The sequence below is a fragment of the Motacilla alba genome, chromosome 1A, assembly GCF_015832195.1.
Source record: "Motacilla alba alba isolate MOTALB_02 chromosome 1A, Motacilla_alba_V1.0_pri, whole genome shotgun sequence".
Taxonomy (NCBI): Eukaryota; Metazoa; Chordata; class Aves; order Passeriformes; family Motacillidae; genus Motacilla; species Motacilla alba.
This window is the reverse complement of record NC_052031.1, coordinates 10,937,111-10,960,950: the sequence shown is the minus strand read 5'-3', so window position 1 is coordinate 10,960,950 and position 23,840 is coordinate 10,937,111. Positions and strand designations below refer to the sequence as shown.

General features: G+C 38.3%; 1 protein-coding gene across 1 annotated transcript in view; it reads right to left on the bottom strand.

Moving 5' to 3' along the window:
- LOC119708209 (guanine nucleotide-binding protein G(t) subunit alpha-3-like) overlaps nt 1–23,571 on the bottom strand; it is a 28,744-nt gene extending 5,173 nt beyond the window's left edge. Inside the window, exons 1-6 of the mRNA XM_038154318.1 lie at nt 23,563–23,571; nt 20,884–21,001; nt 13,219–13,261; nt 9,021–9,162; nt 4,744–4,901; nt 783–911 (exon numbers count right to left, since the gene is read on the bottom strand). Of these exons, the coding sequence (XP_038010246.1) occupies nt 783–911; nt 4,744–4,901; nt 9,021–9,162; nt 13,219–13,261; nt 20,884–21,001 (590 nt within the window). The 5' untranslated portion in view covers nt 23,563–23,571. The remainder of the gene's footprint in view (nt 1–782; nt 912–4,743; nt 4,902–9,020; nt 9,163–13,218; nt 13,262–20,883; nt 21,002–23,562) is intronic.
- Nucleotides 23,572–23,840: the final 269 nt, after the last annotated feature.

Below are 23,840 nucleotides of genomic sequence, written 5' to 3'. Positions count from 1 at the left end.
CTGTCTCTATGGGCAGTTTCTTGTCTAGACTTCATTCCTCAATATGCACCCCAGCTTTTAAATTGAGAATTAAATGGATTTCAGTCCACAGAGAAAAGCATTATAGAACTCTGAAATGATAATAATTTGTTCAAATCCATTTTCATGTGCAATTAGATGGTTTTAATTGGTTCACCAAGCATAACTAGATCTTGAATATCTGGAAGTGTAAAACATTTCAGTCAAATTTCTCAGAGGCACTATCTTCAAAATTTTCTTCTGAACATTTTGGTTTTCATCTTAAATGAGCATGAAGATATGCTTGATAATGCTGAAATTCCCCATGGGATAGATTTTTTTTTATTATTATTTTTTGCCAACTGTAGTGCATTCCTGTACTAAAAGCAGTTATTTCCTTTCTCAAAAGAAGAGTGAAAGGTTGAGAGTGTGTGCAAATTGGTAGACATCAAATGTTTTTTGCATGCTCTTAAGGACATTTAAGTAGGCAAATTTTATAAATGGCACAATTATTCAAATGGCAGGATATAACTGAAGCTCTTTAGACATTTGCATAGTAAAAATGCCCTTTTAGAACCTAGTATTCTGTGACCTGTTTGTAATGGTCCATTATATGCTCAAAGTTGGAGTACTGATAATAAAATATCTTACTTTTTCAGCTGTGTAAAAATGTTAAATAAGACTGGATTCAGTGATATCACCTGTGTTATATTAAGTCAACACCTGTGAAAGAAAATACTTAAAAAAGTAAAACCCAAGAAAACTGTAAAATATGGCTTTCATACCTGAAATTTAAATCCTTGAAAGAAAACTGAGTCTCTATGATCCCAGTTGTCTGCACTCGGGAGTGCAGGACATCTTGCTCGGTAGGGACATAGTCTGGCATTGCCAACCTGTCCAAATCATTGAGGTAACTAGGGAGAGTGAGAAAGAGATGGTGGTTGGTGAATTCAAAAAGTGAAATGTCCATTACATAATCACTCCACACTGAGCCCCTTTTAAATATGTTATGCAATATACATATTTACATACAGTACTGTTGGTTTTATATGACTGACTTGCACAATTCAGAACCTTTTTTTTTTTCCTCCTTGTATATAGAAGTGCAATTCAATTGCACATAATAAACAGCTTTCTGGGATTTGCAGCTAAGGAAAATCCTTATTTTCCCTAGGGATGCTTGAAAACCGCCTTGTCAGCAAAGGGGTTTTGGCCATTTTCTCTCAGCAAGTGGGAATTGCTACCTCAAAACCACAAGCATCCTGCAGAAGCAGATGCATAAGGACTCACCTCAGCCTGTCAGACTGGTTGCAACAGTATTTTTCCTTCCTAAGTGATAATATTTTGGAGGAATTCGCTTTTAATGGCTGTTTTCCCTGTAGACCTCTCAATTTACAACAAGAAGGTACATGGTGATTTTAAAAAAATATACTTTTTAGTCAAAACCAAAAGCTTCAATGAAGCTGAGGATCCCCTAGGTTAGCATTCTGAAGAGCCTTTGAAAAACTGTGGATCATCTGCTTTTACTTCTGGTATACAGAGATATAATTAACATTGTATGAGAACTCAAACCAGATCTTTGAAGCATATTTTTGTCCAACACTTCTCCTGTCTCTTACCAGGGCAGACAGCTTTCTTTAAATGGCTGGGCAGAGCCTCTGAATACTGGTTGATCTGAGAATCTCTGCAGAGGCACTATGAGGTGGCAAAAGGAAAACAAAAGGTGATGCCTGAGTAATTTCCTGCATTTTAGCTACTATGTTCAAATAAAGACCAAAGCCAAAAGCAAGAAGCCACACAATAGCTGAAGCATTTTCAGTGTCCAGCTGGCACCTTCCTATTTGTGTCTCTGGCAAACAAACACTGTGTCTCTAATGGCTGTTAGGCTCCATGCTTTATTTTTTCCTTTCTACACCAAGTCTACAGTCTCTACACTGAGCCCAGCAGGAAGTTCTGCTGCTCAGTTTAACCAGAATCTTCCAAAAGAAACCTCACAGATCATCACACTTGCGCGCAATATTTAATTGATCTGTGAGTTAAAAAAAAAGAAAGAATAAAAATGAAATGAAATAAAATAAAAATTTTAAAAGCTGGAATCTTTCATTTGGATATTTCCAAGTAATGTTTGGAAATGGGATTTTCTTATTTTAAGTTGATTAAACTGTATCCAGTCTGCAAGGGGTGTTGAACCTGATCTGAGTAATTCAATGTTTTCCCATTATTTGAGGCCAGGAAACAATCTGTTGGGGAAAGAAAAAAAAAAAAGCTGTTTCTCTGAGTAGGGCCTGAGGCAAACTCATCTCAGCTCACTTTTGTGGAAGGCAAAAACAAAAGGCGTTTTGTTATTTATAAAATATGTAAGCACTAAAATAAACACTTGAATATAAAATAGAGTTCTGATAGGTCTTAGCCCCAAATGCCTAAATTCAATTCAACACAGCCAATTCTAATTGCATTAAAAATTAGACCAAGTCAATTATCCAGTTAAAGGAGCAGGAGGCAATTTCAGGCTCTTCCTAGAGCCGTGGGCATCCCCAAGGGGAGGTTGCAGACCATCTCTTCACTGGGAAAAGAGGGAATGAAAACTGGGGGGTCAGTAAATGCTGACCTTTCCTTGGCTTGGATGAGGTGACAGGACTCCTACCCTGAGAGGAAAATGACTGAGCTAGCAAGATGCACCATGTACTACTGATAGTTGTACAATGACATGTAAAGTCACAATTTTTAATCCCAGTCTTGCCCCTTCCATACCCGTCATTCCATTTTAAAAGAGAAATAGTTCCAGGTGAGTCTAAGGGAGAAATTCCAGCCAAATTTGACAAAGAGGAAATTTTTTCTATTATTCAAAAGTCTTTTTTTTTTTTCAATTAAAACACACAAAGGGAAAGCAGTGATCAAACTTCATTAGCATGAATTAATGATGAAAAAATCTCAGAGAACACAACCTCAGAAACTCAGAGTTTACACAGTACTAATCAAGATTCTATGTAGGAACTGGTTCACAGGCACTGAGAAACAGCGTGTGGGGTTTAAAAGAAATTGAACTGCAGCATTAGATGGCTGATTGTAGCTGACTCTGAGCAGATCATTAGAAGCCTAGCAGTAAGGGCAAACATTAAGTTGATTTTAATGATTCAGAGCCAAAGGCTAGAATTTTAGAAGCATCAGGTACCAAAAGATGAAGCCAGAGAAGCAGGATTTCCAAGAAATTAGCAGAAATGTTCAGGCAGATGAAAAAACATCTCACTGTAGCTGTTTTTATTGTAAGTCTAGAAATAAATAATAACTACGGACACAATCTATATTAACCTCCTTAAATACTGGAATCTATTTCAAGTTAAAACAGGACACAAACATTAACCCTGAAAGGGAATTAATTTAGGTTCATCTATCTTCTTTGTAGACAACTAACCTTATTTGCTTGGCAGAGGGTACACAGAAGAGTGTTAGTTGGTAAACAGGGTTTAAATTCTGTTTTAAATTTAAGAGATAATTTTCCTTTTACTTATTATGACTAGTTTGTTATGGGCTTTTAGTGGGAATGGCAGTGGAACCTGTCAGAAAGGGTTTTGTAGAAAAAAATTGCTTTGTACCATCCTTATAGAAAAACAATGCTGCTATAAAATACTGTCAAATCAGGCACAAATCAACACAGGCAATATTTTCTTTGTTTAGGACTCCTGCAAGAGATCTTCATCCCTGTTTGGAAGACGTAAAGAGAGGAAGAACTTTTAATATTTTTTCTGCTTATTCCCTGCACTATATCTACAATTAATGAACTCTGGATGACTTCAGTTGCCCCCTGAAATCCAACACGCAGCCATGCCTTTCTTTTCCTGCCTTGCAGGAGGGACACCCTACACCTTGGAAGGCTTCACCCTGCAGGTGCCCTCAGCCTGTAGGAGGAGCTCCAGGAGCGGGGAAACCTCCACCTCCAGGTCTCACAAGATGGACCTCGACTGGAACAAACCTCTGCCCCAGGTCTGGAGTCAGACTTGAGCTCTCTCGAAAGACTCTGACCCAGTGACACCTCCCTTCATGAAGTGTATTAGCTGGTGAGAAGGCAGCTGAGCAGGACTGGGGCCAAGCAGGACTGGAGCCAAGCCAAGAGCTCTTGAAAAGTCTGAAGTCACTGATGAATCTGAGGTAAGGGCCCCAGCTGGATGGTGATCCTTCGTGGGGGAGAGGTTGAGCAGCCCTGGTCAGCCCCCTGCTTATCTGTCTGGTACCTCCAGGGCTCAGAGAGGGACCTGGGGCTGTCAGGCTGGAGAGCAGCTGCAGCACCACTGGCTCAGCCAGGGTGGTAATGGACCACCTGTCCCTGCAGACTGTTTGTTTAGAGGAAAGTTTTTATAGTTTCTCCTGACTTACATTTAGCATCTTGCAACATATACAAAGTATCATGCTAGGTAAAACCTTAGCTTTTCCAAGTCACCTTTCCCTCATTTTGTCAATCTTAGCAATACTAAGAATACACTTCTTAGAATACTTAGAATACTTTGAATGCAATTCTTTTTTTTTTTAACCATTCAAACAAACCCACAGTAACAAAATGTTTCTGAAATGTTGTTTTCAGAACAACATTCTTTCTTCTTTCCTCCAGTTAAACATTTCTGATATATCATAAACCTTAGCAACCCCCTCATTTTCCCAGGTTAGCCAGCAATGATTTCCACAGGCTGTTCTGCAAGGGGGACAGTTGCTGTAGCAGCAGAAGCCAGCTGCAGAGCAGCTGGTGTCACCTACTAGGCCGCCGAGTCGCTGAGCTGGTACTCCGCCGCCCTCGCGAAGCACGCCTGGGTGCCGCCGTCGCGCCACAGCTGCTTGATGAGCCCAACCAGCTCAGAAGACATGCTGCCATCCTCCAGAGCTGTTGCCATGGCACACAGCTTCCTTTCATCTTCCTAAAGAGAAATTTCAGTAAATATTGTGCAAGCGCGCTGTGCCCCTTCACCTCCTTGAAGACGAGTTTGGTTTATAATGAGTCGAAAGGGCAAAATTTCTCATTTTCACTGGTTTTTCCAGGTTGCTGTACTCGCCTGTGCATGTAAACATCTTTTTACAGGCTCACTTCCCTTTAGGTAGTGCCAAGGTTAGGCTGAAATTGTGATAAACAGAGTTTTCATCTTTTATTATTTTGTTTTTCTGTGAGGGCTCAGTTTCATCTTACCATAGGCATTCATAAATAGTCCAACTTGGATGGAAGGCTTTTATATCAAGAGAATAACAGAATATCAAAAAATAAATAAAAAAGGACGTTTAAATTTAAAACTTATTATAACAATATCAATGCAGAAGTCTATATCTAAAGGTGGTTTTGAATGTATTTTTTAAAAAAAATTTCTAGCTTTTGACCCCAGTAAGAGTTGTGACAAAGTGAATATAACTTGTGAATGCATTTCCCATATGTGGGGAAGAAGAAATCTGTACAGAATAAAATCCCAAATATTTTATATATATATAAATATATTATTCTGTAATTTCTTCCTTTTGTAGTCAAATAAAAATATTTTAAATGATCTATTTCATTTAAAGTATTTCTTTTCAATAGTTAACAGCTTAGGAATTTATTGTAAATAAAGAGCGTGATTAAAATAGTCATTTGATACACTGCCACAGCAAAAGATAATTATAAAATATAACTCCTTCTTAGTCATAGAAGTAGACAACTCAAGTGACTTGCAGTCAATAGTTGCAAAAGTATAAATGGATTCTGACAGACACTGTTTTGGCAGGGAGTATGTTTTATTCAAAACCAGGAAGCATCTCCACAAAAATTTTTAACAAATTTATTTTAGGAATGTGTTATATCTTTATGTCTCAAGAGGAGCTACAGTAAATGGAAAATTTATAAAAGTCAGAGACAGATCAAAAATTAAACACGGCATTTTTTTATGAAAGAGAAATTGAGTAGGCATGGAGAAAAAAAAAAAGAAAGAAATTGAGTAGGCATGGAGGAAAAAAAAACAAAACTAGGAAAAAACCACTAGAAAATTGCCTTCACTGGAAAGAATGAGGAGGATAGCAGGATAATTGCCCTTCTACATCAAGCGGCACCAGCTCCATTTACACCCCCATCCCCTCCTGCAGTGCTGGGATCAGCAGAAGCGAGTCACTCTCTCCTGCGTGCCCCGCATTTGTCTCCAGGGTGCACACTTGTTCAGCAGAAAGATAAGAGTTGGAATGTTCTCTGCTTCAAGATATGACATATCACAGAATGATTACAGCTATCCACCTACTATATGCTGGATTTGTAGGTTGAATGACCTACAATAAGAAGCCTTGAGCTCAGAATCTCTAGGTGTAGAGGGCAAATGTTCATTGATTATTATGCAAAAGGGGAAAAGTGTGGATTTTTGTGTTTACATAACTGTCCTGGTAATAAGAATAATAAGAAGTAGAGGTGGAATACCCTGGGGTGACATTATAATGCTCGTATCCCCATTCATCTGTTTAGCCCAGAAATAAGTTTTGCACCTTTAAGACTGGTTCTGAGAGAGAAGGGGGGAGAGAAGGAGTGCAGAGTTTGCTGTCAGGAACTGCACTTGCTCCCCCCACATCCTCTCCTGGACTGACTTGTCTGCAGCACGGACAGACAGCAGGACAGAGCTTTCCTTTGCTTTTAGTTAGTTTTTAGCTAGCTGAGGCAAAGAAGTTCCCTGGACTGTGTTTTTTCATTTTCTTTGGACCTGTTCAAACCTGCTCTGGACTGAACACCCAGAAGAGCACCAGCAGCTCACACCTGTGGCCCACCCGGGTGTGGGGCGCAGCATTTCCAGCGCAGGAGGGACTGATAACAGACTGGGTGAGCTGAGCTACAGCCCACCAAGGGGACTTTCTGAGTTTGCCATCTCCTTTGGAGCAGCAAGAGCTTTTATTGTTTAATATTGTTCATTATTTTGTGCTGGTGAACGCTTTGCTTGTTAAATAAACAGTTTTTTTCCCCCTTTTCTCTAATGAAATATTTTCCCGAACCACTTGGGGTAGGGGCTGCTTGAATCTGCTTTCTAGAGGAACCCCTTCAGAGGTTCTCTCCCAAATTTGCCCTAAATCCAGACAATAATAAAGGAAGATAGCAGAAGATAGATTGAATTTATGGCATTATCACCCTGATTTGTACAACTTTTTGTTTCTCTCTGGCATTTACAAAGACTTCAGATGATTTTCACACTAAAATATATGGGAATGATGTCTTAAAGAGAAAAAATTACCTTGCTCCCCAGAACAGATATTCTTTAAATTAAGTGTTAAGGCCTTTTCTGTACTAGTAAGATGTATTTGCAGGCAGACCTGGAACATGGATAAGCACATTGCTTTTGGGACCAAGATACTCCCAGTCCTTGAACTAGATGACTTTGAGCAGCTAAATCTGGACCAGAACACACAGCAAGAACAAAGTCCAGCTGAAATCACTGTTATGTCAAAACAACTAAAGCCTATCAATTGCTTATGATTTATGGGAAATGTAAGCTAAGTTTTTGGAGGTTTTGGAAGAAAAGGCAATGTTTAGTGGCAATGCAAATAAATGTGACCAAAATTTCTATTTTCTCTAAAAATCATATGCAAGTTGCTCTTCTGTCATTCTGGGGAAAAAGACGACAGGCACTGGAAACATTCTATGCTGCTGTATTCACCTGTGCTCCTAGAAGCCTTTTCTGCAATGACAGCAAGGGTGAGCTGACTGTGCTATGAATGATAAACTTACAAAAGCTGTGTTTTCTGCATTTGGTTATGTATAATGCTAAGAAATGGATTGGGCTATTTAACAACTTCTCCATGCTGTGAAGTCCCTTGAAAAGGGTATCTGTGAAACTGGCATAGAGTGAGCCTGTAGAGACATCTCTACAGATACGGAAAATTTGTCTGGGTTGGGAGAAGAGACTGAAATACTGGGGCACAGGGAGGACATACCTCAGTAACAGGTGGCAAAATCTGCACCACATAGTGGAGATCATGGGCTGATCCAGGCAGGACTTGTGGCCAGTGCTGCAAGGTCCAGCTGTAGCCATTGCTTGGGCCATGCGGGGTGGTTGATAGCTCCTTATGCAGTACAGCACATTTACATTGCCCTGTTTTCTGTGTGCTGCTTTTAGACCTTGTTACGTTTGTTTGAATGACTTACATTAGTGGAAAATATTCAATTTCTATTTTGTCAAATGCCAGTATGAGCTTTAGTAACCCCTGAAGATTTTGTTTATCATTTTTTAGGTCAAAGTACCACATGTCGTTATAATGAAATATAGACTTCTGGAACAAGTAAAGCTCTTTCAGATAAGCAGATGTTACTCCCTCCAAGATAAACCTCTAGGGATTAGGCAGAATTTGCCAAAACTGGAATCAACAGATATTCTGACAGGCATTTGAGAAATTCTCAGCAAGATCTGAACTACAGGCTAAAAGACTAAATCACTAAATCATTGCACAGAGAAGAAAAGTTTTTCCTTTATTTCTGTCCTTGAAAAATTCAGTGTGATTGACTGAAGATAACAGGTCGTCCTGTGGATTTGCCTCCATCTGCCTGTGCAGAGGATTTTTGACTGTGTCAGGAATGTTGGACACCACTTCCCTGGGGTGCCAGTGTGCCAGTAGTGCATCCACACAACAGGGAAGTCTCTGTTCCAGCAGCAATGACAGACTGAAATGCTCCCAACATGTCTACATAACCTTTCCTTACATGGCTGAACCCCAAGGTTTGGTCATAAAAGGAAAATATTTTTTACATTTCTCAATAGCAATAAGTAAGGGACTAAGCAGCTAAGAAACAGTTCTGTTTTTTTTTCTTTTTCTGTTTTTCTTTTTTTAATGTCTTTGCAACTTGAACATTTCTTTTGTAGCAATCAAAATGGGAGTTTATGCAAAAGTTAGGCATCAGTTTTGAGAAAACAAAAATAAGTGAGGGCATTTTGTCCCATGTAACAAAATACTGGATCCTCTTTGTTCTACTGATCTCTACTATTGTATTACCAAAAAAAAAAAAAAAAGTGTTCCAATATCTATTTCAAGAGAAAGGGTGTCATACTCACAATTCTATCAGGGTTTTCATAACTGATTCCTAGCTTAGTCATTGCTTTCACAATGGCCAGGATAGACTGCACTGCGTTGCTGTAAATGATAGGTCTGAACTCCATGCGTTCCTCGTAGGTGAAACCGTCTTTGTGGATGATTCTGGGGAGAAAAACCAAAACAACAAAAGGCTTATGGGATACATTAAAAAAAAAAAAGTAGTGACAAGTTAGATCAGGTACTTTTGTAGCCAATGTGAGAAAGAACTGAATCCATCTGGCCCTTGGAAAAGCATTTTTCAATGGTTGATCTGCCTATTCTGCTGGAACAGGAAAACAGCAGTTTCTGTCTTTGTGAGGTTAGTTGTCTGCACCCAGTCTGAGTGAATAGATGCTGTTTTTTCTGCTTGGGAAAGTTAATCTAAAACAAAGCATGAGTCTAGAACAAGAGCCAGGCCTATCCCTGAAGTTATAGGGCAAGACACATTTCTGTACTTAGATCCCAAATATTTTACTTTTGGAAACTACAGTATTAGTCGTGGGCTGTCACTGCTTGTTCAGTCATTCTGATTTTTATCCAGAATTTTACCTAGATAGAAAAATTATTGGAAAAAATGTTTCAGCACTAGGAGGCACTTATCAAGAAAAGAAGAAAAAAAATTAATATTTCTTTGTGCATCAGCTAAAGTTTCTAGTTATAACAAGGACTTATTCTTAATCTCCAGGCTTTGGAGACTTACATTTTACTCCATAGGGTAAAGAGCCTTAGTAATCAAGTTCAGTAATCTTTCTAACAGAGGAATTAGAATTTCATAATCCTCCTTGACTGGAGAATGGCATGTGGTTAAAGTTCTCCAAATCAGTGTGCGGATTATATCACAGTTCAGAGACATCTTTTTCCATGAGTTGTGAAAAAGGATGAAATCTTCACCCACTTTGGCCTGGTGTGCTCTCAGTGAACAGCCTTGGAACTGCTTTGGCTGCTGGAACCAAGGCTCTAGTCTTCCTCACCTCAGCTGGTTAAAGATGAAGGCTATTAAATACAGAATTTCTGGGCTTTGGGGTTTGGTGTTTTACCCCATCTTCCCTGAGATACACTCTGGAGAGAGCTACCTAAGTGGCCAAGTCAGCCCTGTCAGAAAACAATTCACTCACATACACACACACAAAACTCAGATAACAACTGATGTGTCTTAACATTTCTCTGATTTATGGATGTCAGAAAACTCAAAAGTTGCATTCCTGTGCCTGTAGGAATAGCATCTGTAGGAAAAGAAAAATATCTCTAAAATGTTTTCCCAATCACTTCTTGATCAGGCAACTTTATGAACTCTCTTTTGAAGCCTTGCCTTTTTTTTTTTTTTTTTTTTTTTTTTGGGGGAATGCTGTTTTCATCATGAATTCAAATGTATTCTGCAAGAATCAAAGGAGTCCTATTGAACTTGGGAGAAAGAAAAAAAAAGGAGCTCATGGAGCAGAGACCCTCCCCATTTTATGGATGCAGTCTTCTGAGGCTTTATTCACACAAGCAGGACTTCTCATCAGAGAGGGGGCTTTGATTCAGTCTCAACAGGCTTGATGAGTTACCAAATATTTTGCTTCCTGCTTTTCATTCACTGAAATATTTGTAGAAGCTTCAAACTGCTAAATAAGAGCAAGAGATATGCAACTTGGTTTTAAAAAAGTTAGATTGCACATTGGAAATTATGCAGTTAGAAGCACAGAGCTCCAGATTTTTTTTTCTTTTCAATAGCTCTCATAACCATCCTCATCTTTTTATGCTGCAAGAGCCTTGCTGCATATCTGTATTTTGAGTATCAGAAGATATTTTTTAAAGCTTCGTGGATGGATATAACTTTGAGTAAGACTGAAAAAAAGTGATTTATTAAGTAGAAAATTATGTTATTAGTTATAAAACTACTATGATTTTGCTGGAAACTATTTTCAGCAATTTTTTTTTGTAAACATCTATCAGTGTTCTTTAGAAAATGTTATGCTTCATTGAAAAAAAATTACTAATATTGGGGGTTTTAACTGAAGAAAATCCTTTCAAAAGTCCTTGGTTGTGACAGAAAGATGACACTTTATACGAAATAATACGATTTTTGTGAACAGTTTTCCTGTAAAATAATTAATATTTGTGATGAATTTGGCAGGTCATAAATGCACAAGTCTTTATATATAACACTCAGCTTAGCAGTGTTCTCCCCTTCCTCCGTGCTGTTAAAGCTTATCAGCCTTCTTAAAGTGCTCAGTTCAGAGAACATCTTTAATCTGCTCCTGCTTGGGGGAGCTTTGAGCACAACACACTTCAGTGGTTTGCTGAATAGGGAGGGTGTCCTGCATGGAAGTCAAACCAGAAATAAATTTATCTACTATTTAACTGGGAAAAAAAAAAAAAAAAAAGGTTAGCAAAGTATTTAGTGGATGGTTCTGAATCTGCTTTATTACAAAATTATTTGCTTAAATAGTAGAAATTTGTTCTTATGACATAATATTTTTTACTTAACTCTTTAAAATGCATTGATGAAGATAAAATATAGGTATTGGTGAAGATAATAAATAGATAGGGGAACTTAAGTTCAGAATTGTATTACTGATTTCATAAAAAGTTTTCTTGATTTTTACACAGGAAGAGATTGGTGCTTACAAAGTGGGATCAAATCTAAACAGCTGCAATCCCTGTGTATTTTTTTTCTGTATTTGGACAGTTTTAGGAATCAGACCTGGACCTCTCTATGAAAATAAGACTAGACACATCAGCAATTTTTTATCAGGTTGTGCAGTAAAGGAACATTTGCCATCAGTGTAAGTATGGTCCCTTGAACTTTGGTGGATTATAAATTCAAACCAGATACATAATTAGCATTTTGGTTGCCCTTAAAAGAAAAATATGTATGAATTTAGTTGTAACCTGTTTTACTGTATATGAAAATATTGTCAAACTAAATTGTAAATCAGCGCACGCATGTAGAGAGATTCAGCCTTCCTCTGAAGCCAAGGAATGTGAAGTTCCTGACTTCAATCTGTGAGGGACCTTGTGCACTTTGAACAAACTACAAGGATTCTTGAAGTGGATTTATGATGCACTCACAATATCTCTGTAACCAGATAGTCAGTCCAAATTCGAACAGGGATTTCTGCACATGAGCTTGTACAGCCTGGTTTTTATTCCAGATTGATTATTGTATGAAAACTTTTTGTGCTGATAATTTTCTTACTAAGATCAGTTCTTACATCAGTCCCTGCCCTACAATGGTATTGTGGGTAGCAGATGCTCACTGTGCAGGCTGATGGCTAAATGTGTTCTCTCCTGGCCTGTGGGAGACCTTTTTAACCTCAGCAGGAGCTCTGGAGACCAAAAATGATCTATAGAGGCCATTTTGGGGGGGGGGGGGGGGGGGGGGGGGGGGGAACAGTGAAATGAGAAAAAAAAAACAAAAACCAACAACCAAACAACAAAAACACAAACAAAATACCAAAACAAAGAAAAAATAACCTCATCCCCCCAGAAAGAACCCAGGAAGAAACCCCTCTCTGTTCTATTATACAATGTAACTATTTTGATATTTACTCTTGAAATACAGTAAAATCAAATGGAATTAATAGGAGAGATGATTCACACCACGTGTAATTAAACTGTGGAACTACTTGCTGTAGAATGCTGTGGAGGTTGTGAGCTTACATTGGTTCAACAAAAGATTCAGGGGTAGACATGAATTAACTGAGGGCTACTATAGGGACAGAGTGGTGCTGTCTCCAGCTCAGGATGGTTTCCCAGCCACAGATCATCAGATACTGCCAGGATATCCAGCACGAGTGTGCTGGCTTGGCTGGTCTGATGATTTGCAAACATCCTCCACTGGCATCTGCTGGAGACAGGGTCTGCCAGGTGGTTCAGCCATCGCTGCTTGTCTCTTACAGTCATAGTTCCACTACAGCAATCCCACCAAAGCCAAGAGCCAAGGAAGCAGATTCCCTGGTCTCCCTGCAAGGGCGCAGTGCATGATTTGGTCATTCAGATTTGACTACCAATCCACCTGTGTGTCTCACACACTTGGTGATTTGCTTTATAGTGTGTTTGAATGGAAACCTGATTTGAATGATGTTTCTTTGCATTTTATTCAAATAAGCATAAATATTGTAATAAGACTTTAGCTAGACAGCTTATACTACAAATACCAAGTTCAACAGCTGATATGCATATTCAGATACTTACTTCATTTGCTTTACAATAGTGCTCTTTCCTGACTCTCCAGCACCTGCAGAAGGGGAATGTTGAGAAGATATGATTGATAGATGAATAAGAAGCAAGTATTAAAAATAACTCTCTGGAGCATAGAATTTTCTATCTATGAAGAGAGGTACAGATGTCTTAGTTTCTCACTGCACTAAGCATAAACCCTCCCTAACGTCCATTTGGATTTAAAAAGAACAAAGTCTGGGTTAAAGTATTAATACTGAAAAGCAAAGGGACACTTGAAACAAAGTGAATATTCAGTCAATTAAAGAAAATTGCAGAATTTTTAGTTAGCAGGTAAATAAAATATGGATAATATTTGGATTTTATCTCTGGCAGATGAGCAGGAAAACATGAACAAAGTACAGCCTCTGATAGTGTCCCATTATTGCCTGTTTTGTAGCTGGTCTTTTAATTTGTATTATGACCTTTTGTAAGCCAAGTGAGCCAGGTCCATGCCCTTTAGCCAGCTTCTGTGGGCAACTGGAAAAACCAGGGTGTAAAGATTTATATGTGGTCTAGCACCTAACGCAGAGGCAGCACACAAGCAAAAGTCTTGACACTGTTTTTTTGTCAGTTCCTCTGCCATGTAGTCTTCTGCCATGGAGTACTGTGGCTGGAAGTGGGAAACCTGCAGAGCAGTGCCCCAGTTCCACCCTGGGAATGATTCTGCAGGAAAACCCCACAGCTGCTGAGGAGGTGCAGGCATTTGCTTACACAGCCAGTTCAAGAACTAGGACATAGGTTTGGCCAGATTATGTACTGCTAATTTGCCCTCTTATCTCATGGAAAGTGAGTAATCACAATGCAAAGTGTCTCCATTGCAAATCAACAAGAGTGAGTGACTATCATCTTCAGTCAGTGAGAGTGATAAGGGTTGGCAAGAGCTGCCAAAAAAGAGAAGGATTTTGAAATCACCTGAAGAGAGAATTTAACTTTGTGAATCCATGGGATAGGATTCATAGAACCAGAGAATATTCTGGTCCTCACAAGACCCCTCAAGAATCACACCCTGTGCATGAGAGTTGTCCCAACACTTTTTGAACTCTGCAGGCTTGATGCTGTGACCACTTCCCTGGGGAGCCTTTTCCAGTGTCCAGCCACCCTCTGGCTGAAGATATCCAACCTAAACCTCCCCTGACACAGCTTCATGCACTTTCTTTGAGTCCTGCCACTGATCTTGAAGTGATTAATACTTGACTGTTTCCCCTCAGGAGGATGTTGAAGACTGCAGTGAGATCTGCCCTCAGACTCCTTTTCTCCAGGCTGAACAGGTCTGAACTGCTCTTCATAATGATTCCTCTCCTGACCCTTCACCATCCATCCTCATGGCCCTCCTTTGGATGCTCTCTAATAACTGACTGACTTTTTATATTGTGCTGCCCAAAACTACACACAGGGCTCAAGGTGACAAATATTCTTCATAATTTTAAGAAACGGAACTATTCATTACCAGAATTTGTGCTCTCTTTCCTGGTTGCCAATGCTGTGCCTGAATCCCCCAGGACAGAGCTGGCCCTCCTGGCTGCCAGGCACTGCTGGCTCATGTTTAACTTGCCACTGACCAGGACCCCCAGGTCCCTTTCCCCAGCACTGCTTTCCAGCCTCTCATTCCCCCGTCTGTCTGTACATCCAGAGTTGCCCCATCTCAGGTGCAGAATCCAGCACTTTCCCTGATTGAACTTCACGTGGTTGGTGATTGCCCATCTCTAATTTGTTGAGATCTCTCTGCTGGGCCTCTCTGCCCAGGAGGGAATTGACAACTCATCCAAATTTAGTTTAGTTGAGAAACTTCCTTAGTATTCCTTCAAGTCCTGTACTCAAATAATTTAAGATTATTCTGAAGAGACCCAGGCTGAGGATGGAGCCCAGTGTGACCCCAGCAGTGACAGGTCCCCAGCCTGATGTCCCCCCATTCACTGTAACCTTTGTGCCTGGCCCCAGAGCCAGTTGCTCTCCCATCGTGTAACTCCGTTATCCAGCTGTGAGCTGGGCGTTTTATCTCTTGTGAGAGAAAGTATCAAAAGCTGTGCTGAAGTACATAAAGATTCATCACAGCTTTTCTCTTGGTAGATTACCTTTTCCCTCATGGTATGTGTCAAATACTTCTGACAAAACCAAAATCTGGGGCATAGGTTTTTTGACCAAGGACTTCTCAGTAAATAGAACAAACTGATTATTGACTTTTCAAACACATTCTGTAAAGATAGCAGTATTCAAATGACAGGGATTAATTTACTCAAATGAACCACAAGAGACAGCAAACCACACTCAAAGCATTTTCTGAAACTCATGATGTGAATGGTAGAAAGTGCAAGAGAAAAACAAGCCCATGCAAAATGGGCTGATGCTGCCATCTGCCACAGTTTGGAAAAAATGCAAATTTGTTGTAGATCATTTATTATCCTTTCAGTGACCTTCTGAAGAACTTGGCAGAGCTCTGTCTGCAAGGTAGTGTTTGCTACACTTTTTGTAGGGGAGAGAGGAGGCTGTACTGAGAATTCACACATTCACCTCATGGAAAGATGCTAGGAAACATAATATGGAAATTAACTTCTCTGCCAGATCCAAAAGACACTGTTAAAATAGAGTGAAAGACATAATCTGTAACTTTTGGATTCAATTTTCTATCTCTGCTCATCTTTAATTTATGATCCAATAATGCTTTTATCCAAACAACAGGTGACTTTCAGACTTTGGCTTCACCATGGAGTATCATTTTAGTTGTAGCAGCATTTTCAACCCCGGAAGTGGGTCAGGAATAATTTTATTTGCTCCTGCTTTTTTAATTCCTTCCCTTCACCATGTATTCTCCTTCTTTGGCCAGTCTCTGGTATGGAAAACCAGAGTTAGGGCTGCATTTGCACCTGCTGCAGTGGATTTCTACTTGCAGAAATAGTGGCAAGAGTGCATCACAAAAGACCTATATAGTGATTATACAGGGAGCTAAAGACATCTTCTTCAAGCCCAGATTTTCTGAATCATAGACAAGAATTTAGGACAGTTTTGTCCTGAAGCACAGAATGAACTGAATTAGGGTTTTGAGAAGCTCTGTCAGCTCTGAAGATTTATAGCTCCACCTGACAGGTATCACCATTTTTTAGTCATCACCATATTTTATATTTTGCATATTTAAGCTCTAGCTTAAATTTACTCTTCATTTCTGTCTCTATTCCTTTGACATGGACAACTGCACAGAGAATACACAAAAGTCTCAGTCAATATCTGAAAGTCTGGCTGTCACTGCTGGGGCCCCACTAGGCTCCATCCTCAGCCTGGATCTCTTCAGCATCATCTTCACTTGGGTGCAGGACTTGGGTGCAGGACTTGAAGGAATACTAAGGAAGTTTCTCAACTTCCTGTGAGCTGAAAGATGTCCCCCTTGCTGGTGACATCAGCACTTCCCAAAATCACCTCCACCACGCCCCAGGGCACACCACATTCACCTTCTGTGAGGTGCTGAACTCTTGCTGGTTGTAACCTGCATCTCTTCTTGCTTTGGGTGCTCCAGAACTGCATCTGACCATGTCCCAAGCCTCCATGGGCATCCTGGGACTGAAGAGCAGGCTCAGGAAGAACAGGCATGCAGCAAGGCTGCAAAGGAGCTGTCCCCCAGCAGCCTGATGCAAATCTCCCTCCTGCTCTGGGGGTGCTCAGCCTGCTGCCTGCAGGACACTACGGCATGTAGACAGAGCAGAAATAGAGAAAAAACCCAGAAGTGTCTTGAAACCCAGTGAGAATCCCACAAATTCAAGGGGAAACAGAACCCAGGCCTTCAGCTGTGATTTGACATTTTTGTTTTCCTATGCAGAATATTTTTGAATAGCTGTGGAGAGCACAAGCTTTCAAGATTAGCATCTGCTGGCACATTGAGGAAGGTTCTTCCATATTAAGGTGGTTTTGTGTCTCAGATAAAGAATTATTATCTTTTTTACAGTTGCTATTCCTGTGGAAGGAAATGTTTCGTTTAGAAAATTTTCCAGAATTAAACACAGGGAAATAAAAAAAAACCCTGCTGAATACTTTGTTTAAAACCTGTCAGAAAATCTACTGACAATGACATAAATCAGCAAAAAGCAGGAAGAGAAAATATTCAAATAAAAAAAGAGAAAATATTCAAATAAAATTAGAAAATGTTTCACACCCCTGCCTGATCTTTGCCTGTACCATTCAGAAGTCTGGATATTATGAACTAGAATGGAAATCATACCTTCTTGGTCCTCTTATGAGACTCAACAAACTTAGTCTATGAGAGAAAGAAACTCGAGAAAGAAAAAAATCTAAGATCTAACCCTCTTGAGAGAGAATAACATCCTTAAATACTGCCCTGCTCTCCAAAAAAGTAAATCAGTGTATTCCCATCAGTGGGATTGTTGGACTGTCTTTGTGCCCAAACCCTATGTTTTCAGGCTAGGTGGTAATAACAAGAAGTTAAGCTTCAATTCTACAGTAACTGATTCATTTAACTGATGTTAAGTATCTATACTATAAATGTCTACGTTCAGACTGCTTACCAGAGACCTCTTATAGTCAGTGGACAGAAATATTTGCTGCAAAAACTAAACTAAACAGCTTCAATTTCTGTTTCCCTGAAGCAGATGTTTAAATTAAATTGTATGAGTTGTGCCCCAAAGGGTGAGGTGAGGATGACCAGTTCTGTTGAGGGTGGCTTTTGTCCTGACACTGAAAACTGTAGACAATGAGACATGGAGTAATACTTTGAAAATAGATAAGTTAAAATTTTAATGATTGTCTAAACTGAAGCTAAGTTCTTATTTCTGTGCAACATCACTGTGAGCATCAGCTACTTTGGCCATGTTTGGAATGTGCACTGCACTTTGCACACCTATAAATTGAAAGCTGCCATCCTGCAAAGAAAATGCAAACTGCAGGTGATGTGGCAGGCCAGATACAGCCCTGATACCCAGGATATAAAACTTTCACCTTGGAGTTTGTTCCAGACTCATAAAACAACCTGATCTTTTTGAAGTATAAATATGTAGAGACCAGATTCATGGACATGTTGGGGGAAGGGATGGCTTTGGTAGCATGAGAACGCCTAGCACAGAGGATTTAATGCTCTTGGCTCCTGGCCAGCTTGTGAGGAACGTCAGAACCTGACATAATTCCCCTCCTCCCCAGTTTATATGTGCGTGCCATATAAACTGTAAACCGTCTCAACCCAGTTAGTGTGTTTGTCTGGGTCATAGAACTTGACATAAACAAACATAGTGCCTTTCTTCCTGAATATAAATTCTATTTTTTGTAAAAAGATCTACTGGAGGCTGCAGAGACACCACACTAGATTTTAAATAATACCCTCAGAAAAAAAAGTCAGAATACACTGGATTTTTTACATTTTAGGTGTAAGGAAAAAAGTGATTACACTGAAAAGCTTATTATATACATCTCATTTTTTTTCTGATTATTTTCTACCAACTTGCCTATTGCAAAAAGAAACTATGACATCTGGTCTGAAGTATAAAGACAACATAAAGTCTGACTGAACAGAAAGCTAGGACTAGGTAGGACTAGGCTGGCTTGGACAAAGCTGCCCTTGATTTACGAGCTCTAAAATTTGTATCATTTCTGATATCACTTCAGAGGTGTGGAAAGATAACAGGTACAAATCTGAACACAGTAGATTTAATCCTTTCCTATCTGGCCATTTCCCACTCTGGTGGTGCAATAGGCTCCAGATACACTCTTTATTCACTTCTCATTTTTTTTAAGAAGAAAACTTAAGTTGTTGAACATTTTATATTTTTTTTTGTCTCTTCAACATATTTTTAATGAAGACTTTCTGATCTGTTGTTCAGGAGGAAAAAAGCTGTCCAAAACATTACCCACAGAAAAAATTTGAATTTTTATCATGTGTCAGTAAAGGAAGATATTGTAGAAGTCTATAAAGAAGTATTTCAGATCCAAATGATCATTGTGTCTCATGAAAATAGTGCTTGTGGATGTAGTGAAACTGAACTATGTTCAGGTTGGAAATGAACATAATAGAAGCCTTTTTTTTTTTTTAATGTAGCTTTCATTGAATTTCAAAGTATTTTATTAAAAGTATCTTAAGGCTGCTATTAATAGTGTCAGAAGAAGACTGATTATATACATTAGGAAACATTTAAAACTTAAGTCCTTAATACTAAATACATACATATGTTTGCGGGCAGGAGGTAATTTACTTGGTGGCCTGCTGTAAAACAGCATTCAGTAATACTGTAAGGGCATAAAAGCTTGAAGATAAAACTGCTTAACTTATAAATTCCTCTTTATCTGGAAAATTCCTCTTTATCCTATACATTACTCTTAAAGGATTTCTTACTTTTTTCTCATGTATAAGGTTGGATAAGGTCAAAGACAGGATGGTAACTTGGATGGATCCTGGGTCTAACTGAGTGTCCCAATTTCTTTTTGTAACAGTAGATATAAATTACTTTAAATTTATGGAATTTTAAATGAAAATATTGTTTTTGGATTTTTTTACTGACTCAAGCTTTCCTCATTAGGAGCAATATTTCATATTGCTGTGGCACAGAAACTCTTACTATTCTTAACTGGACTGAAAAGCTTTGTAAGCCACAATCCAAATACTGATGTTACATATAGAGAATCAAACTTCTCCTTTCTTCTTATTATTTGAGAAACCTGCATGTTCTTCTCTTAATTATTTTTGAATAATAATTCTTTGATTTTTAACTGGTATAAATAGACCTTTTTCATAACATACAAAAAAACAGAGTTGATATAATTTATCTAATCTAGTTTTGTCTGAATAAATGTCAGTTTAAAATCATTTTCAAGAACTGCAATTACAAGAAAGACAAAAAGAGAAACACTCCAATGATCAAAGACTGGTTTTCATTCATTGGGAGAAGCCACTGTTAACTTTTTTTACAGGAGGCTGTTAAAAGAAAAACATTAAGACAGTGGTGGTATTAATGTGCACTCAGATATTTCTTGTAAGCTGCACAGCACCATGGGAAAAAAAAACAAAACAACAAGAATAAAGCTGTATCAAGAAAAAGAATGTCTTTTCTTTTGCCATTACAGCCTCTGTCAGCTAATAAATCGATCATAGTGTGGATTAAAAGTAGTAGTTTGTGAGAATATTTATCTGTATTCATCTGAGTACTTTTCCTTCCACTCTCCACCATACATCAAAAAAAGCCATTCTAAATCATTTTTTGCTTCTTTAAAAAATGGAATGAAACACTTTGGAAGATAAACAATATTGGTATCTTGTGACATGTGGATTTTTATGTAACCATTTATCTAACTTAATCCTCCTGCAAATGAATGCATATAGATCCATGAAAAAAAAGAGATGTGTGCTATGTTCTCTGTAAGTCTGTACCATAACATTTATTCTAACAGCAAGTTCTCATTTCTCAAATGCATTCAAAATTAAGGATTTATAACATTTTAAATTGAATACATGCAGTGACACGGCCATTTCCAGCCTATTCCTTCTGACTTCATAACTGGTCACAACCAGAAAATATTTTAAACATATATTACAGACTTGTCTTCTTCAAATAAAAGAGTGAGAGGTGAGAAATTCACAGTATTAAAATGTAATTCCAAAGAAAAACAACCCCTAAATGGAAAAGCATTATGAGCAATTTTTATTCTATTTACCCAACAGTAGTAGTTTGACTGTCCTGGCTTCCCTCTCTGCATCTTCCTGGAGTTTTTTTTCCAGTTCTCTGGATCTCCTGGCCGAGTCCTTGCTCTCTGAACTGGCTCCACTGCCCATCTTGAGATGTTAAAAATTCTCTATATGCAGCTGATTTACTTCTTATCAGACCAGTTGCTTTGACTCAGAAGAACAACCATCTGGGCTCAAAGAAAATTTTAAAATCCCATTGGACCTCTCTGGTCAGCGTTCAAATCAAGTGGTCCTTTTTCACCTGTCACATGACCTGGAGATGCTGTAGTCAAGCATTTGCATAGGAACACAAAAAGGAAGCGTTATGATGCCACAGAATCAAAGTTATCCATTCAAGATCAAACCAAGGTATGCATAGATCTCCCTTCTTATTCAGGGAGGTTTTCTTTCACATACTCTAAAAAATGTCAGAATGTCTTGAAACAGCATTGGAAATAACTATAGAGAAAATGTTCAGCTTGTGAAGCAGTATGCATGCCCTGAAGCAAAAAACCCAGCATTTACAATTTTTGGTTTTCGTCTTTCTCAGTGGTCGTAGCTCTAAATATATGTATCCTATATTTTCAAATGACAGAATTTGAATTTACACAGTAAAGACATTTTTGATCTATTATTTTGATTTATTATTTTTGCTTTATTAACTAGCCTGTGGAATGTTTGCTGCATTTTCCTATTATGGCAAGTACATTTGTTTTCTTGGAATGGTAAAGGACACCTTACAGTAGTTTGTAATATCTTTGTAATAAGTTTGTGCAGACATTCCTTGAGTAATGTCAGAGTCTTTGCCATTGTTAATGCTAATAAAATATGTTGTTAATTGCTAATAAAAAATATTTTATTAGCAGTTATCAGTTTTGGATGAAAGCAGTACACCTTTCCTTACGTAAGAAAGGACATGGGTCAGATTCTCCTCACAGATATAATACTTTCATCTTAGCTTCTTCATAGTGCAGTAGTATTATAGAAATGTTTTATGTGATATGATGGAAATATTACTTGTCGTGTGGGGTCAGCAGTATATTGAGAAAATACATCTACTGTAATAGTATGGTGTGAAAAAGTGTGGAATTACTGTCAGAACTAAAAGATAAAAAATACACTTTTTTGCCCTTTCTCTTCAGATTAAGGATTTAAGTTAAGTAAATCTCACCAGTGTGAAAGACTATAATTCATTCTAGACTTACACTTATTCACTTTATCAAGTATTTTGGTTATATAAAAAACATAAACTCAAAATGATATTACAATTCTCCAATTATTCACTAATACTAGTTAATAATATTCTAACTTCACAGTATGTAAATATATAAGGTTGAGCATGAAAATAATATTTACAGGCAAAATAAGCCTGCAGGTTGTTTTGATTTATGTTAGAAGTATTTTTAGGTCAGAAGACAGATGAGGAAGGGAGCTAGAGGCAAACTCATCCCTTCCTAGGGAAAAGAAACTTCCCCACAGAAGAGGTGTGTGGACCCCAGAGGCAACAGGAAGGCAACTGCCACTGGGTGAGGAAGATGAGAGTGAGCAGAATAAATATCACCAGAGCACTCCGAATTCTGAGCTATCAGTGCTGGAGAGAGCTGTCTTCTGAAAAAAGGCAGGGGCTGTGCTCATCCCGTTCAGCACTGACTGACTTCTCAGGCCTCATTTTCAGACCACAAGCTGCAGTAAAGACACAAATTTGTGGTTTGACAGTATGTTATTCTTCTTGTATATTTTGTCAGTATATTCTTCTTCTTTTATATTTTTGTCAGTATACTCTTCTTCAGCAGCACACAAAGCCATGCAGTTTTCAGTCTCCTTGCACTGAGTTGTCTGAAATGAACAATCAGTGCTTGTCGATAGCTGAATTTTTGCATATATGCAATGCAAGAAAATTCTCTGTTTTGCTAAGCTTATATTACTACTTTGTTTATTGTTTAAAACAGGCCACCATTAGGTCTTTACACAGCCATAGTAGTGACTAATTTGTTTAAAAAATGAAAATAAGTAACTTTGGAAGTGTGACATCAGTGCCAGGTGTCTGTTTATCAGAGCTGTAGGCAAGTACAGTGTTCCCATGGATTTCAGGGGGGTTGAAAAGTGAGCATTTCTGAAAACTAACAGAACTAAACATTAACTGATATCAGAAATCACAGAGATGAAAATCATCTCCAAATTACAGGCCCAATTCACTACTGAGTCGTTCTACACATTTGCTAGTATAACTCTATTCATTTTGCATTTAATTTTTGTGGTATCAAACTGGAAGAGGATAAGGGTAAACCATTCCATTTACTGGATGGGTGTAAATGAATCCTCATTTACATAATCTTTTTCCTAGATGGAAAAAAATGGAAAATCAATGTGCACTTGATCAACTTGATCACATCAACTTCCCATAATATGAGTTTCCTAACATTCTCTGTTATTCTGACTGTACAGAAATTGGCTTTAAAAAAGTAGGTGTCTAAATCAAGCAGACTGTAAAGAGAATGTGCATAAATAAAGATAAAAACCAACTATTTTATAAACATGCAATGTCTATATTATCCATTTTATTTACTCAGTTCTACCTTCAAACTCTTAATAGTTTACTGATAAAAGACCCCACAACAATCTGTTTCTATTTCTTTAGTGAGTAAACAAGATTCTCTTTTGCTTTAGACATCCTCCTCCTCTTCCTCCTCATCATCACTAACAATGTTTTGATTGTGAAAATTTCTGCTGATGATTGAGCCAGCACTAATTGACAATTCCTTACAAAGTTCAGTTGATTCTAAAATGCTTTTTGATATCTTTACTTGACCTCTTCTAGGTGCAATAATAAAATTATGGTCTCACATTGCTTCTCTTCTATTGTTTCAACCAACTTTTTTTGAATGGAAGGCTTTGAAGGTAAGTCTGGAAAATGCTCCTTTGAAATGAAGTTTTGCTTTGTAAAGAA